This window comes from Candoia aspera, chromosome 1 (genome assembly GCF_035149785.1).
Source record: "Candoia aspera isolate rCanAsp1 chromosome 1, rCanAsp1.hap2, whole genome shotgun sequence".
Taxonomy (NCBI): domain Eukaryota; kingdom Metazoa; phylum Chordata; class Lepidosauria; order Squamata; family Boidae; genus Candoia; species Candoia aspera.
The window spans coordinates 15,829,138-15,847,348 of NC_086153.1; the positions used below are offsets into that span (position 1 = coordinate 15,829,138).

The following is an 18,211-nucleotide window of genomic DNA, read 5'->3' on the forward strand; positions in this document are numbered from 1 at the left end:
AAAAGGCACTGCATGCATGAACACTAGGGTGGGGAAGTGCTTCTGATGCAAAGACAAAACTTCAGATGGGGGGTGGGGGGAGAGCGCTCACATATCACCGCTCAGGAGCTCCCTAAAGCATCTGCACTGCCCTTTCCAACACTGCATAGCTAAGTTTGGTTTAAGGATTTGTAGCAAGGTGCTAGCTGCGCACCCCTTCATGTTCCAAAGCACTGCACACTCCTACTATGCGCAATAAATCAACATTAATAGAAGAAAAGCATTACTAAAACAACCTGAATTTATTTCAGTGAGGCATACTTTGTAATGAGCTACATTACAAGTGACTTGAGAGAGAATTCCATTATTTCAGGTGGCAGCAGGGAAGGCCCTGCTTATTTATAGATGGACAGTTTAACTTAAGAAGAATCATCCCATGCTCTGCCTAAGGTTTACGATAATGTTGAATGGGAAATTTGGCCTAGAAACTCCTCGATTCCACGAGGAGAGTTTTAATTAACATATAAATGACTCAAGGGAGACTCATCACATTTCAAGTATCTGAGTGTCATGAAAATGAAAGCCCAGAATAGTTCTGTATCATTCTATAGTGCAAGAAACAAAACAATGGGATTATACAGGTAGTCCTCATTTAGTGACCATAATAGATTATTAAGCAGTCGCTAAATGAAACTGCTCTTACAATCTTCAGCTTTGCTTTGCTTTACAGACCTGTGAAGGTCGTAAATGCGAGGATTGGTCATAAAGTTACTTTTTCATCACTGTTGTAACCATGAATGGTCACTGTATGAGGCAGTCACTAAATGAGGACTACCTGTATATTACAGGAATGGGAAACCCTAAGAACAGTTTGACAGTGGGGACAATTGCCTACAGAGCTGGGGAGTTTCCCCTTTATTGGATGTCTTCAAGCAGATGCTTCATTACCATCTCTCAAGGATGCTTTGGATTCCTGCACTGAGCAGGGGTTAGACTCAAGAGCGTGAGTGATTCCTTCCAATTCTATATTTTATGACTTAGTTTCATTTTGAGAGCCAATTTGGTGTAAAGATTAAGGCCCTTGGAAATGAAGAGACTTGAGTTCTAATCCCGGCACAAAGCCAGTTAGGTGACTTTGGGGCAGTCACTCTCTCAGCCCTAGGAAGGAGGCAAGGGCAAACCAACTCTGAAAATCTTGCCAAGAAAACTGCAGGGATTTGTCTAACCAATTTCTAGGAGTCAAAACTGACTTGAAGGCACAATATTAAAAATCATTCTTGTTTTAGGAAAAGGGTTTGCTGTTTGGGAATTTTGCCCTGTCTCTGTGCTACAGCCCCGTGCAGATTTGCAGCAGTTTAAAAATTAGTCCGTTTCCTCAGAGCATGTGAATTTGAAGATTCCATTCATTGTTACCATTTTTAAGTAACGAAAAAGGAGGGGAAAATGTGTTGTAAGCTTTCATGGAATCATAAGATGGATGAAACTTTCATACCAGAAATCTTAAACTCTGAATCCAGTAGGGGGCACCAAAGGGATGCGGGAGTATTTTTTTTCTGCTTGTTACCTTCTATCTAATTATGAAATTAAAAGCATAAGAACCTCTTTAAGGACCAATTAGAAAGTCACAAAAAGGTTATAACATTTTAGCAGTCTATTTAAAATGGGCGGGGTGGAGAAAACAGCTTTTCTAATTCATACAAAAGCATGCTGTACCAATTGCATGATGCTGTCGTTTGCATAACTGGCACAAACTTACCAGCGTGATTCTGTGGTACAGTATTTTCCATAAATTTGAAACAGAATTTTTTTTCCTCCTATAAAAAGGTAAAAGCTCCCATGCCCCTGAGCCACAAACTAGCCAGCCACGTTTCAACCTCCTATATGGTGCAAACCCAGTGTTTATCTGAGGTAAGCTACTCTTCCCAGCCTCAAAGCACTGGACAAAAGCCTACAAGTTCCCTACGCTCTTTTTGTGTGTCTGTGCCTTCAAGTCAGTGTTGACTCTTGGTGACTGCCTGGACAAGTCAGTTTTCTTGGCAGGATTTCAGAAGCGGTTTGCCCTTGCCTGCTTCCTAGGGCTGAGCGAGAGTGGCTGGCCCAGGGTCACCCAGCTGGCTTTGTGCCTAAGGTGGTAGAAGAACTCATGGCCTCCCGGTTTCTAGCCTGGTGCCTGCACCACTCCCCCAAACTGGCTCTCTCCCTATGCACTGGCTAAAAAAAAAAACATAAACCATTGAATATCAAAGATCAATTATAACGGTTATTTTTCCCCTATCCCTATTTGGATTTTCAAGCACCCCCCAGTAATTTGGAAGAGCATCTCTCTCCCATCAGAACAGCTGAATGATTTCACATTAGTTCTCTCGCCCTGAATCAATCGGAGTTCATCAGCCATTTTGTACGCGAGTGCTGGCCTTCCGTGGGATTTTCTGGGCCTGTGTGGAATTCACCAGGCACATCCATACGGTCACCCAGCCCAGCAATATGGGGCTGAGCTACTTCTGTAAGCATTGTACTGAAATCTGGTAATTGGGTGTGCTTGGGGCAGACCATTTATGTATTTATTTTATTTATTTATTTCTCAAATTTCTATCACCACCCATCTCCCCCCAAAAGGGTTTAGTAAGTCACTTGGTTTCAGTAAGTCATCTTGTCCTGCAAAACTTAACCAAAACCTCAAATTCACGTTCTTCTGAAAGGAGTCTCTTTCACTCTTGCTTTCAAGGGCGTTTGACCAACATATTTCCATGAGTAGAAGTAAGTCTCTTACTACGTGTTTTGGTTTTTCCTAAGAGACTGGTCAACAAAAGGTGTCATGTAAGCTACTTGTTCAAACAAGATACGTCAAATGGAAGTAGCTCTTCAGGAAGAGAGACTTTTTGGCTGGGGGGTGTCCACAGGAGTGAGGTCAAAAAGTCAAGATGGCATCCGTGACCATGTTATTGAAGCCCACCCTTTTTACACGCATTGCACAATACACAATAAAAAGGATGGAGTTTCCACAGCCCACTTACTGCTGTGATCTTAATTTTTATGTGTGACACCTCTCTCTTCTCTGGCGCCCTGTCATCAATTATTCTCAGAACTAGGCAAAACAGCCTGTTAAAAAGCAGCACTCCATTTTCATTTTATTTCTAATCCCCTTGGGGCACATGGAGTTTTTATGCACAGATTCAGATTTACTGAGACTTCTTGTTATTAACAGTCCTCATGTGGGAAGTAGAAGCAATGACAGGTTTCAAATCCAGATTCTAGTTTCTGCAAATCCAAAACGGTGGTTATTTGGGTTCAATTGGCACAGTAAGTCAAGAGCATAAAGCAGAGATGAGCTTGACTCCTGCTGGTAGTCATAACCATGAAGTTTTCTTGGTCATTAACTTCTTCTGGAATCTTCCTTTTTTAATTCCTCCAATCCAGACAGTAGCCTTCATATTCCCTGGTGGCCTGCCATCCAAACACTAACCAGGCCTGGCCAAAGCCAGGTGCTACCACCTACGGAATTTAAACCTAAGACTTTTGTTAGAGGAGTGTTTCTCAACCTGGCAACTTTAAGATGCGTGGACTTCAACTCCCAGAATTCCCCAGCCAGCATGCTGGCTGGAGAATTCTAAGAGTTGAAGTCCACGCATCTTCAAGTTGCTAAGGTTGAGAAACACTGTATTAGAGGATCAAGCATGACAAGAAAGTTAAGATGTATGGGTTCTTGATTGGACTAGATCTTTTTTAAAAAGAACCACTGAATCCTGTGAGTTTTTGCATGCCAGAGCTTTCTGCTAGTAAAACTTACTCCTTTCTACTAGTAAAACACTTGGCTCTGGCCACCTCTCATAGCTCAGTGGTAGAGAAGATGCTTTATGTACTGAGTTTCAAATTATCTTTGGTATCTCCAAGGATCAAAAGGCAGATTATTGGAATCTCCACATTATATGATATATATGAACCCAGTCAACAGTGGTTTTCCAGCTAACAGTGGCTAAACGTATTACTTTGGCTAAGAAAAAAGTATGAACCCAGTCATTACTCCAGCACTGCCTGTTCCAACTGACTGTGCTTTTTAAAGTACAGCAAAGTTTTGATTTGGTTTTACTTTCTATTCAAGAGCCTTTTAACTGACAATTCCTATAAGTACTGTATAAGAGTCCCTTTGAGGAATTAATTCATTATTTCATATGCTGTGTGGCTAAACAGTGAATTCAACGTATTTCTGTACTGAACCCCACTCAATTCAGTGATGTGTACACCTAAGTGAGTGCACATAGGATATTCTTAAACTTGTCATCTTAATATACAAGTCTAATTTATTATTATTATTATTATTATTATTATTATTATTATTATTCAGCATTTAAAAAATGAAAACATTACAGAGCATGCATGACAACAGTGAGTCTTTAGCCTCCAGAAATGAGTGAATTGTTCACTGATGACATAGAAGTCCAGAGCAATGCCTGTGCCTCCATTTCAATCACAACTCAGCCAGTAGTTTAATTCTAAGCACTTTATTGGCATTTCCACCTCCACCCCCCCGATTCCATTCTTTGGGGTACAAGAACATGCAACTCCACCCTCCAGATTGGCTCTATTCATGATACATATTTACAGTGCAATGGCCCTTGATGCTGTCACCATAGGTGGCTGGATATTTTACTCTTTGCCATCCTGGGAATTCTCGACATATGATCCCAACATGTCTGTTGGACAGGGCTGGCATACATTGTCATGCTTTCCGTTTCTGGGGTGTGGGAAGTTTCTGAGCTTCACACTGAACACAACACAAAATACCAGCACAGGACAAGCATGGACCTTGAGTACAAAGTAGCATGAACCAAAGAAGAGACAGTAAGGAAATTCTCAGCACCGTGGGATCTTGTAAACTCTTAAAATATTTAAGACACCACAACCACACTAACTGCACGGTTTATAATCTATACCTGATTCCGATTAAGGGATGCAACTTTAGATTCCTTGTAAATGGCAAAAAATATTGGCAAAATGCGTTGCATTTCTATCACAGCTTAGTGACCCTGTCCTTCATAGTCATGGTGGATCTGTGAACATAGGTGTGCCAGGTCTTTATCAAAAAAAAAGTTTGCACGTGCAGTAACAGTGCCGTTTGCATATGGAACCATAAGGACATAGGATGACTTTCCAGTTCACATGGTACAAACAGCAGTTTATCAACACTGCATCAATGTGGTGTTGCAATTCATCAGATGCAGTAGATGCCAGGCTCCCCCCCACTGGCAAATCACTGTAAGCCATTTTCCATTCCATCAGTAAAGCAAAAAAAAAAAAAAAAGGGAAAGGTGATACCAAGGCTATTGTAAACATTGCCAAGATCTTATTGGCAAATGCTTAGTGCACTACACAAATATTAAAAATTACCCTGTTCTGTGACACACCACTGAACTTTATTTTTGCTATTACTCCACTCCATACTGTTACCGCTCAATATATTGAAATTAGCATGGCAGCAAAGCACAGGACAGACACTGACCTCACCTTGGGCTTGCTATTTTAATACTATATTGCAGGGGTCCCCAACCCCCGGGCTGCAGACCGGTACTGGTCCGTGGCCTGTTAGGAACCAGGCCGCACAGCAGGAGGTGAGCAGCGGGCGAGCGAGCAAATTTATAGCCTGAGTGTTTACAGCCGCTCCCCATCACTCGCATTACCACCTGAGCTCCACCTCCTGTCAGAGAAAGCAAGCCCATTGGCTGCTATCTCCAAAAAGCGTGAAGAAAAAAAGAATAAAAGGTTGGGAAAAAGAGGGCATGCTTGAATCATCCCGAAACCACCACCCCAGTCCATGGAAAAATTGTCTTCCATGAAACCGGTCCCTGGTGCCAAAAAAGGTTGGGAACTGCTGCTATATTGGAACTCTCTGAAGGCCTTTTGAAAGCCTTTCCTCTTCTGGAGCCAACATTTTTAACAGCCAGCTCAGAAATCATGAGAAGTTAATAGTGGTTCACAGGCCATGGCTGGCTGTGGGTCCCAACTACCCTCACCTACAGGAGATGGTGGGATAGGAGTCTTGCTCCATGGCATGGTGAGGGATCTGGGAAGGAGAACTGGTGGATCTGAAGACGGGGCTGGCTGGAGAAGGAGAGGAGAGTGGTGGAGGCATGGAATGAAAAGAAGTTGGAGATGAGATACATTGATGGAGTAGAGTCCTAGAGTGGATACTGTAGTGATGAAGACAGCTGGAAGTAACTGAATGCAGTTGAAGAGATGGGACGCAGGAAGAGGAAGGCAAAGGCTGACAAGGGATTAATGCAAGTTGGATTATTGAGAAAGGAGGGTGAAAGTTGATTGGCTTGGGGGGAGTTGGTGGAGAATGTTATGGGTAGAGGAGGGGAAAGGGGTGATGAAGAAGGATATGGTGGCTGATAGATTGCTCTACTGGGAGAGATTCAACACTGGGGGGTGTCCTGGTGGGAGAATTACAACTGCTGGTATACAGAAGGCTAACAGGACTAATGTTAGGGGCAATCCAGATGCTATTTGGCTGGAGATGGCTTGAGTTGTGAGTGGAGGACAAGCAGTAGAAGGAGGGGGGGGGGAGAAAAGAATGTGTGGCAGGTGAAAAATCCTCTGGGTGGGAGGAAGAGACAGCCTTGTGGTGCAAGAGGACACGAGGCAAGGGGGGCTCAGGAGACTAAGGAGTGAGATAACTTATTCCCAAGAGTGAGAGATTTGGGGGATTTGGGGGCAAGGTAGGGACCTATTATAGACCTGGGATGGGAGGCAGACCAGGTGTTGAAGTGGACCCAGTCTTTTGGAGTAGCCCTAGCTAAGCAGTGGGTGGAAGCTTGGGATATCATAGGGAAGGTTTTTAGAATGCAAATGAGAAGCAGTCCTGATGAGGAAGGCTGTGGAATCAATGGGGAGTTGAGAAGTGATGGGATGATGAGCAGGTATGGGGAAAGTGCGGATGGGCTATGACAGGGGACAGAAGAGATAAAATATCTCACTTCTGACACTCAACCTCAACCCAAGGTGGTGTCAGATTTCTGCAGGACCTGGACTCAGGCTGGTACTTTTGAATGCCAGGCTCAGCCATAAGATCCTCCTCCTCCATCAGCTGGAGCTGGAGGACCTGGTGGGCTAAAGATGGAGGAGCATCTCTGTCTGAAATTTGCCCAGCTGGGTTTCAGGTGGTGCTAGTACAAGGGAGGAGGTGTGATAATTCTAGAGAAAGTTTGATGATGGCCATATCTGTTGTTCCACAGATGACCAGGTATGATGTCCTATGCCATGAAATTGGGTACCAGGCTCAAGCTCAGAAGTATTGTTGGACTACTGTGTTCCCACTGCCCATCAAACTTCCTTCCCAAGCTCCTTGAGGTAATTGCTGGGCTGGTAGTAGACTCCCCCAGGCTTTGCAACCTGAGGGATTTCAACCTCCATGTTCTGGAGAATGGTTCAGGGATGGGTGGCTCAAGAATTTATTGTTATATGACAACCATGGGTCTGTCTCAAGTCATGATGTACCTGACTCACACTGAGGGCCAAATACTGGATCTAGCCTTTACCTCAGGACATTCATTCATTCATTCATTCATTCATTCATTCATCAAATTTATATATCTGCCCATTTCAACCTTCTGATTCTAGATGGCTTACAATACAGAAGGCATATGCATTAGGATGGGAGTTGAGGGTGGAGGATACTAGCATCAGTCCACTGTAGAGGTTAGATCACTATCTGGTCTCCTGAGGCTTGTGGCCACTGCTGGTCCACATAATGAAAGTGACCCATTAAGGTGGTCTGTCCTAGATACCTTATGGATCTAACTGACTGGAGGGGGGTGGTCCTAGTGACTGACAGGCACTGGTGTGTTTGTGTGCCTAGTTGAGCTCTAGAATGCAGAGACGGCAAAGATGCTTGCTAGATTGCTCCAAAGCAGTTTCTTCCAGAGTATTGGTCCAGGGGTGCTAATTGGTTCCACCAGGAGCAACGGGAAATTACTTGCATTAGGAGATAGTTTGAGTGATGCTAGTGAAAGACAAGAAATGAGGATGACCTGAACACAGGTATGAGCTCTTGTTGAGTCTGCTTGTATCAGTAACCAAACATTGCTATTTCCCTCTGCTGTATAGTGCCAGGCAGCAGCATTGTTAGAGTGACTCACCCACTTTTGGGGCTGTGGGCCTTGAAAGTCCTCCCACTGGCCACTGTGGGCAGTTTGCTGGGCATTTTGCAGACAAAATTGCCCACATTAACTTTAAGTTGGATGGGCAGGGTCTCCTGAGATGACAGATGCAACTCCTCCAGCAACAGTGCTAGAGGCTGTGAGGGATTGGATGAGGTGGGACAGATTCAAACTTAACCCCAGCAAAGTGGAGTTACTGTTATTACAAAAGCTTCTGGATCCATGGATGCTCCATTAATTGTTCTTCAAAGAGCAGATACACAATTTAGGAATTCTTGGACTTGTGGCTCCTGCTACATCAGCAAGTAAAGGCCTTGGCTACGATGGCCTTTGGCCGGTTTTGTCTGTTCTGCTAATTGGGACTTTTCCTGGTACTGAAAACAATGAGTCATGTCTGTGTCATCTCATACTTAAACTACTGAAATTCACTCTTCATAGGGCTGCCTTTGAAGATAACTCAGATGTTGCAGCTGGGAGAATGCAGCTGCCCACCAACAGACTGATACCAACCAGTGTACCAGAATAACACCTCATTTGAGGGAACCGCATTGCTTGCCAGTCTGCTTCTGGGCCCAATTCAAAGTGCTGGTGATTACTTACATGGTTTGGGCCCTTATTACCTTCAGGACCACCTGCTCCAGGTGGAATCCACCCAATACAGTCTAGTCAAAAGGGGTCGCTACAGGTACCCTCCCTTTGAGAGATCAAGGGGGCAGGGCCCCTAAGATGGCCTTCTCAACAGCAACCCCATCACTCTGGGGTCCTCTCCCCTCCCCAAGGTCAGTCTTTCATGAGATCTTCAGAATGGAAAATTGTTAGTGATGGACAGCACTGAATAGAAATGTGGCCTATTATTAGACGTTATAGATTTTTGGTGCAGTGGTTAAGGCACCAGGCTAGAAACCTGGAGACCGTGAGTTCTAGTCCTGCTTTAGGCACAAAGCCAACTGGGTGACTTTGGACCAATCACTCTCTTTCTCAGCCCTGGGAAGAAAGCAATGGCAAACTATTTCCAAAAACACTGAAAAATGCATGGACTTGTCAGTGTAGTCGCCAGGAGCCAAGACTTAACTTGAAGGCACACCCACACACTCAGCCACCTAGAATCCAGTGCATAGGTGGCATACAGTTTTTATAAATAAATAGCTCACTCTAAGGCAGCTTGGTGCCCTTCAAATTATATGGACTTCAACACTGGCTATGATGGCTATGAATGATGGAATTATGGAAATGTAATACACAACTTTGGAAGGGACTTTAGAGGTCATTTAGTCCAGTCCAGCGCAGGGTCCACTAGCGGATCTCTGACAGGTGACCATTTAGCCTCCTCCTGAAGATCTCCAGGGGAAAACTCCCTACATCATGTGGGAGCTTCTTCCATTGTCTGATAGCTAGTATAGTCAGGGCATTCCTTCTGACATCTGTTGGTTCTGGTCCTGGTCTCTGGGTCTGTAAAAAATAAATCCACTTCCTCTTCTATGTGACAAGCCTTCAAGTATTTGAAGACTGCTGTCCCATCTTCCTTCAGTTGCCTCTCTTGTAAGCTAAACAAACAGATTCTTTAGCTGTTCCTCAGAGGGCTTGGTTCCAAACCCTTCATCATTTTGGCAGCCCTCTACTGAACTTCATTTGCCACTGTTCTTTTTTGAATTGTGATGCCCAGAAATGGGCACAATATGCCAAATGGGGCCTGACCACGGCAGATAAATGGAATGATTATTCCCCATGATCTGGACTCTGTGTTCCTGTTAAAGCACCCCAAGATAGCATTTGCCTTTTGGCAGCTACATTACGCTGCTGGCTCACATTTAACTTCTGGTCAACAAGAACACTTAGATCTTGTTCACATGTATTATCGCCAGGCCAGAGCTCCTCCAAACTATACTTTGCCCTAATTTTATGTTTCTCCCTATTAAATTCCATCCTATTTATTTCAGCCCACTACTAAAGCTTGTCTAGCTCTTTTTGAGTCTTCTCTTTCTTCTTTACAGCTAGTCCTCGCTTACCAACTACCTTGTTTAGCGACCATTGGAAATTACAAGTGTTAAAAAACAGCTTTGTGGCCAATCCTCGCATTTACGACCATTGCAAGGGCCTATGGTTACATGATTGCCATTTGGGTGCTTTGAAACTGGCACACATTTACAACCGTTGCAGCGTCCTGTGGTCACATGACCACCATTTGCATGCATCCTGACTGGCTTGTGACAAGCAGAGTTAATGGAGAATGTGGAAGTAAAATTACAAGTTGTAGTCACATTTCACATAATGACCGCAACTCATTTAACCACCAAATGGGAAGTGATGTCATGAATTTGTTGTGGTCACATTGTTCGCTTAGTGACCGCAGTGCTTAGTGATGGAGTGGCTGGTCCCAATTATGGTTGCTAAGCGAGGACTGCCTGCAAAGTATCAACTTCCCCTTTCAGCATTGTGTCATCTGCAAACTTGTGTCCCCTCAACTCCCTCAACCAAGTTATGGAAAACAGTGCTGAACAGCACAGGACTGTGCGTAGCCCTGTGGCATTTGACTCAAAACATCTCTCCAGGCTGGAGCAGAGCCATTAACGAGCAGCATTTGGATGTGGACATTCAGCCAACTGTGAATTCATCTAACAGTAGTATCATCCAGCCTATATTTTACCATTTTATTAAGAAGAATGTCAGGAGAGACTGTTGAAAGCTTTGCTGAGGCCCAGGTACCATATGTCTAGGGCAGTGTTTCTCAACCTTGATAACTTTTAAGATGTGTGGACATCAACCTGGGGAATTCTGGGAGTTGACGTCCACACATCTTGAAGTTGTCAAGGTTGAGAAACACTGGTTTACAGTATTCTCCTGATTTACTAAACTAGTAACTCTATCAAAAAAGAGTTAAGTTTAGTCTGGCAAACTTGATTTATTACAAACCATGCCAAAACCTGTTCATTGTGGCATTCCTATCCAAGTGCTCACAAACTTGCTGTTTAATAATCAGTTTGAGACCCTTACCCAGTACACAAAACCAAGCTGACAGGTTTGTCATTTCCTAAGTCCTCCATTACAAAGACGTGGACATGCTCTTCTGGGAAGTTGAAGTCTAACCCATTCAGAAGACATCAAACTGAGGAGGGTTATTACAGATACCGTATGAGTAGAAAGATTAATAGGATTAGAAATCAGTGTTGGGGTAGCTTGCAAATGAGAAACAGAGGAAAATCAAGTGATTTGCTATGAGTTTGAATAATTGTTGAAATCAACTTTAATGTGAGAAGGGAAGGGAAAGGGCAGCAATTACTTCATAAAATTTACACAAAAGTGGAACGTCGGGAACAGGTAATTTTTTACAGGGGTACCTGGAGATGTCATTTTTAAGCTACATTTTTTATCAGATTAACCACATTCATAGTTGCCAAATATGTGGGAATGTATCCCTTGGTTTTTGAACTTCCCCAAATTTTGTAATGTTCTTAGCTAAGTACACACACTCAAATGCATATAATTATGCCTTAAAACAGTGTTCAACCTTGGCAACTGGACAATGTGTGGACTTCAACTTCCAGAATTCCCCAGCAAGCACGGCTGGCTGGGGAATTCTGGGAGTTGAAGTCCACACTTCTTCTAGTGGCCAAGGTTAAGAAATACTGCCTTAAAATATTATAATGAAAAAAATAATTCTGAATTTGCTGATGAGGTTATGGGACAGATTCATAAACAAAGACCTGAAAAGTCACATAAAGTCCATCTCTATGTCCCTTAATTTAAGTATCAGACATATAAAAATAGGGTTATTTCAGAATGACCTGCAAACATACATACTGAAGCACATGCCTTGGAAAAAGGTGGGAATCTGCTTTCCTTTTTGTAAGTCCCTGTTATTGTTTTCTTATCATTTGGAATAAGGGAGGTCAATTCTAAATATGCTCAAGCTTTAATGTATCATTGTAAAAACTATGCTATATTGATTGTTAATCTCAGAGATTAGACTGGCAGAATGATAAAGGAGCAATGGAAGTGGTTCGGAAGGACTCCTTTAATATTTTTCTTGCTTCATACAGGACAGCAGAACAAAAAACCTCAGGGCTGTGTTCACATGGTACACGTTAGTTAAACCTAATGGTTGCATTCACACAACATGCTAAAGTTTGTTTAGTTTTAACCTTGGTTAATGTGTGTGTGCCATTTAGCAGGCTGTAAAGACCCAGTCTGTTCTGTTAGTTCACAATTCATTAACACAATTCATAACCAACATGGATTAACTTGGTAACCAGGTTAAGCACATCTGAGAAAGTAGACCCAAGCTTGGTAGAGTGGAGTGGGCAACCAATAGCCCTTATGTCACATACTGTATAGCCTTTGTCCTAATTTCATGTAGCCCTTGGTTTAAGTTCAAAATCTCTTTGTAAACAGTCAGTTGGATTGCTGGTAAGGGTAAACTTTTCTTCCTCATTTCAGTGTAAGGAGGAAGAGTCAGAAAACAGGGTGTAAGACAAGAGACCAGAGGGATGAGGGCGGGGGGAGAGATGTGAAAAGGTGAAAAAATTGCTAGCATCATCATTGTTAGTTCTGGCCCAACAATATTCTCTTTAGTCCCAATTCGGTATCAATGCAGCCCAGATTGTTCTGGTGAGAATGAGAGCTTCAACAACAACGCAGATTGCTCATCCCTGCGGTAGAACACAGTTAAGACATCCTGATAACCATACCAGCAGAGAATGACATTCCTCACCACTCACCCCCCTGGATGCTTCAGTCCTAATGCGCCTGATTCTGAGCATGTTTATAGATTTATAATGCATAGTGCAAAAGTTTGCCCTTTTTGTCAAGTGATGGACTAGAATTGTTGCAGGAAATCAAATTCTGATGGGAGCTAAAAGGGTTCATTATAAATGTATCTTGGACATGCAAAGGATTCTTCTTTTCCTGCTGTCCCATGTTCTGCCCCTGTCCATGCCCAGAACTTTTGGGCACCTATTGGCAGATCAATCTGAAATCAGTGACATATTTTTTGAGAGTATACAACTCCAGGCAGAAAGGCAACTGTCTGCTGAAAGCACAGGCCCTCTGACATGAAAATGGCCTTGGAGATGTCTTCTGCCTTGGGAGTCACAGCCGTAGGCCAATGTTTGAGAACTGCATTCCGGTTATTAAATTTGACATTTTGCAATGGCATGTCATATGTATGTCTGTGTGTGTTTATTTCAACACACAGGAATTAGTGAATCTGGTTTAATGAGCATTTCTACAATTAATTCTGCCACTAGAACAGGTCTACTGAGCGACTGGAAAAACTCCCTCTACATCCCATTAATTTTGATCCTGATTACATGTATGAGTGAATCATGGTTCTTTTTGTAAGGTGTTTTGGCAAGTCTCCTGTATGCTGGTAAACAATTCCACAAAAGAAATGTAGGGCACACAGCTCCATTTTCCCTCTGCAATTTCTTCCAAATGTTTTGACTAGAAAGATCAAGGTGAGGTTTGCTGACAAGACAGCTGGTGAAGTCTATCACAAGAGCTTTGAGTTGAGATGGTGGGAGGCAAGATGAATCAAGAGTAAATGGAAAAACAGACCACCCTTTTCCTGAACCTCCACAGCTCCAGTATCTCTCATACTTGTAAATGGAAGTTTTGCAGTTCTTCCTTTGCAGCAGCTGAGACAAAAGTAAGCTAGCTCAAAAGTTGAAACATGCCCAGTACTATCAGAACATGGAATCTAGAGCTGCTTTCTAGGGGCAGAATTGTCACATGGCACAGCCATTACTTATGTAACATCAGAATGGCTTTTTAAGATATTATTAGGAAGGAACATATGATGCCAACTTATGTGAAGTCAAACCATGAGTCATCTGGCACAATATTGTCAGTTCTGGCCAGCAGCAGCATTCATCATCTCACAGAGGAGGCCTTCCCAGTTCCGTAAGGAGATGCCAGGAATTGGATCTAAAAGCATGTAAAATATATACCATCCCACTGAGCTTTAGCCCCTCTCCATGTGCAAAAAGGAAGGAAGGCGGGAGACAAAGGAAAACTGTCAGCTTGGTTTTCTTAATTTGGACTGACTTTCTGGAAACGAGCAGGTAATTTAGAAATTGGGGAAAAATCTAAAGGAGGAGAAATTCAGAAGCCACTCTAGTTTTTAGCAACCTCACTGGGCATGACCCAGCAGATACAGACATGCACAACTTAGGAAACATGCTGAAACAAAATGAGTTGGATACTTACCACAGAGATACTGTATTTTTGTTGCATTTCAAAAACAAGTCAAAGTAATGGCACCACTGACTGAGCAAAAAGAGAGGCGCAGGGTTTCTAATGTGTTGCATAATATACTGGGCTTGCAGTCTGATTGCTGAATAGCTCATACCAAAATCAGAGTTGGAACAGAAGTTTTAACTGAGCAGCTCCTAGCGGGGAACATTCGGCAAACACATACCACAACATGAAACACGGCTGGAAGAGGCACATATCAAGTATACAACACCAAAATGTCTTACATTGTGGGAAAAAAAATGCAGGCAGCGGGTTGTATGAAAAATTAGCTATTTGATGTACCATTTCTGGGTTGCTGTTTGCTGTTTTAGTCCTTAATGTTGTATTTATTTGTCTTCCTCTTTCTCTCTTGCAGATCACAAATCCTGGTTGATGAGAACAGCATGGCGTGCAAGACAACACCACCGATTACAATAGTTACAGCAGCAGCTCTAGCTGGATGATCAGTCAGTGAGAGGCTTGGGGTTTCAAGAGGTTGACTTATCTTCATTCACATCAGGCAGCTCTGGGTCCTTAATCTCTTCTCGGCTTCCTTGTTTTCTACAAATAATCAAGAGGAAGAACATTTCATCAGGAAGATCAAGCAGAGTACAACAATCCCTGTTGTAAGTTACTTGTCTTCATACAAGAGGCTAACTGCAGATACACGTATCTTACTGCAGTGTTTCTCAACCGTGGCAACTTTATGATGTGTGGACTTCAACTCCCAGAATTCCCAAGCCAGCCATTATTGGTTTTACAACTGAAAGGAAATTACATTTGGAGAAGCATGACGTTGAGAAGGGGTGTCATTCAATAGAAAAAGCACATTATTTGAAACCATGAGGACTAGAATCTTCCTTTATTAATATGCTCAGTAGTGACACATACACTCTGGATCCAGAGGGCTTAAGGTTCAGTCCCAGACATCTCTGGGTATAGGAAAAACAGCTGTGCCAAAAAATCTGAGGAGTCACAGCCAGTCAGCTGCTGTATTCACATAACACATTTAATTCAGTTACCATATTAACCCATTGTTTGAACTTACATAATGTACTGAACCATAAAGTTACCAAAGGATCTGGATTCACACAACACAGCAAGCCACAAACACAATACACAAAATTAATGACAAAGGCCAAGCAAGTTCAGCATATCGTGTAAATGCAGCTGCTCAATTTTTATCTGATCTGGTTACGTGTGTTGTGTGAACACAGCCAGAATTAAAATACTGAGCTTGATAGATTACACGTGACTTGGTGGTATGGTAACAACTTGGTATAGGCCAAGTGCCATAGCTGGTTTTAAAAGGAGAATGAGATATAATTATGGCAAGGGATCAATCAAGGGTTGCTAATGGGTCAGCTATATTGAAAACCTCCATCTTCAGAGGCAGTCTATCTTGGAATAGCATTTGCTGGAAAGCTACGGCATACAAGGGTTTTTGCTTTCATTCTTCTGGGCTTCCAGGATGCTGGACTAACTGGGTCTTTTCTCCCCACAGAGCTCTTTATATATTGCTAGTGTCATGAGTAAGGATGGCGAGCAGGGGGCTCCCATCCAGGCTGTTAAGCGCATGCGTAGCACTGAGGAATTGGGCAGCCATTCAAAGAGACACAGATCGGGACCGCCTTAGCCTTTGGGGTTTATATGTCTGGGTTTTTCCCATGCTTCTTCAGTTTGTTAGGATTCCTGTTATGTACAAGCAATAAAACATTAGAGACCAGTTCCTTGTCTCAGCGTGGTTCCTGGCTGTTAGGACAGCTAGGAAATATACAAGGAAAGAACTGATTTCTATTAAATACCCTCTCCAGCCCTGGCAATAAACCCAGCCTTTGCACCAGATGGCTGACGATCTCTGAAAGTGCTCTCATGCAGTTGGAGAATGAAACAGTCAGCAGCTGATACAAGTTAATGCAGAGACCATCATCAGCTTTCCTACATGATGTATCGCCTCAGGCAGGGAGAACAGAAGAGTGCTATCTGATTGCAGAGTGGCCGGGCAACCTGTGAGACAGAGCATTAACAGGCACAATTCCCGGATGGACTGCCGCCTCCTCCATCACCCCTTCAGCTTGCTAGTTTAGGTGGGTTTGAAATTGGGTTTTAACTGCCTTCTCTGTGCTTTGCAAGAAGATGTCACTGTGGATGCCCATATCAATCCACTTGGAGAATGTATCACCCACTGGGTGTTCTTATAAGGCTAACCTTAATGCTAACCTCTCCCACTCCTGTTGTTTTTCCAAATGGAGAAAAGCCAAACTTTCCTGGGAGTTGTACTGTTTCCAGCTTTTGTCAGGAAGTTCTTCCTGCAGTTTGGAACCACATACATAGTTTTTCTCCATGACTATCTGTCCCTAACCTGGTCTTTCAGGACTCCCAACAGTGCCCCCCTCGTCACTGCAATTGATTCCATCCACGTTGCTGCTGGTCATCCTTCTCTCTTTCCTTCCACCTTTCCCAGCATCACAGCTTTCTCCAAAGAGCTGGGTCTTCACATAATGTCCCCGAAATAGGATAATTTGAGCCTGGTCATTTGTGCCTTGAGTGAGAACTCCAGACTGATTGGTTTGCTTTCTTGGCTGTCTCAAGAGTCTTCAACACCAAAGCATAAAAGCATTAATACTCTTCCTATCTTGCTTCTTCAAAGTCCAGTTAGCTGCTGTCAAACATTTCACTCATCAGGCCCTTCTCTACTTAGCCTGTGGTTAGAACCATTTCACAAAATAAAGTAATTCTTCCTCCGATGGCACACTGTTTCCCAGGTGTTAAAACTAATTGCTAGGATTCATGCAGCACTGGCTATGAATCCAGAACAGCCCTAATTAACTGATAAAAGACACGATGACGTGAGCCCTGAAAATTTCCTGTGTGCGGAGCTCTCCAAAAGCAGCAATGAATGCTTTGTTCTTTATAGCATAGCTTCATTTTTATTGCTGAGAAGAACATGGCTTAAAAGATAGTGTTCCTTCCAAATCAAATGAGTATAAATACTCATTATTGTTCCAGTTGAACAGAATGCCACATGTCAAGAAATGTCCCAAAGCTTCCACTGGGGATGATTCTTGGAAGAGTCTTTGGTTTCATTCCTCTTTGTAATTGTAAATTATGGGGGCCAAGTAATGTCAGCAGCCAGTGGTGTTGAGAAGCAAAAGCAGAACTACTTGGTTTAAAGCCCTACTACGTTGCCTCCCTTTCCTGAAATATGCTCTCTCTCAATAGCTAAAATGGAAAGCACATTATATATAAACATTTCTCAAACTTGGCAACTTTAAGATGTGTGGACTTCAACTCCCAGAATTCCCCAGATAGCCATGGTTGGCTGGGGATTTCTGGGAGTTGAAGTCCACACATCTTAAAGTTGCCAAGGTTGAGAAACACAATTATATAAGGTAGGGAGAGAGCTGGTGTGTATCTTCCCCAATTCCAGGACATCAGAAAATGGGATGGCTTCAACCTGCCTTGAGTTTGCTGCTGATATAACTGCAACATGTCCCCTTTTGCCTAGGAAAAACTCTGCTGAATCTGGAAGAGGGCTCATGATTGCTTCATGGCAAATTGAGAAGGCATTCTTGATAGAGATACCCAATTATTTAATTCAGTCTCCATCCAGCTGGGACTGAATCTAGTTCGCTTTAAGTGTCAACTAAATGTCTGTTTGCTATGGTTTCCAACCAAACGTATGCTGCTCTTATCATTTAGCATTTATTTATTTATCATATTTTTATTACCGCCCATCTCCCCCACTCGGGGGACCCTGGGCAGTTCACAATAAAACAGTTTAGAATTCAATAAAATCAGAATAATATCGATAATCAATATAAATATAATGAAATCCAAGTAAC

At 42.9% G+C, this 18,211-nt stretch overlaps 1 protein-coding gene across 1 annotated transcript in view; it reads right to left on the minus strand.

The window, feature by feature from the left end:
• Window positions 1-12,129: 12,129 nt before the first annotated feature.
• CAMKK1 (calcium/calmodulin dependent protein kinase kinase 1) overlaps window positions 12,130-18,211 on the minus strand; it is a 64,110-nt gene continuing 58,028 nt past the window's right edge. The window contains exon 15 of the mRNA XM_063298143.1: window positions 12,130-14,927. Within this exon, the coding sequence (XP_063154213.1) occupies window positions 14,855-14,927 (73 nt within the window). The 3' untranslated portion in view covers window positions 12,130-14,854. The remainder of the gene's footprint in view (window positions 14,928-18,211) is intronic.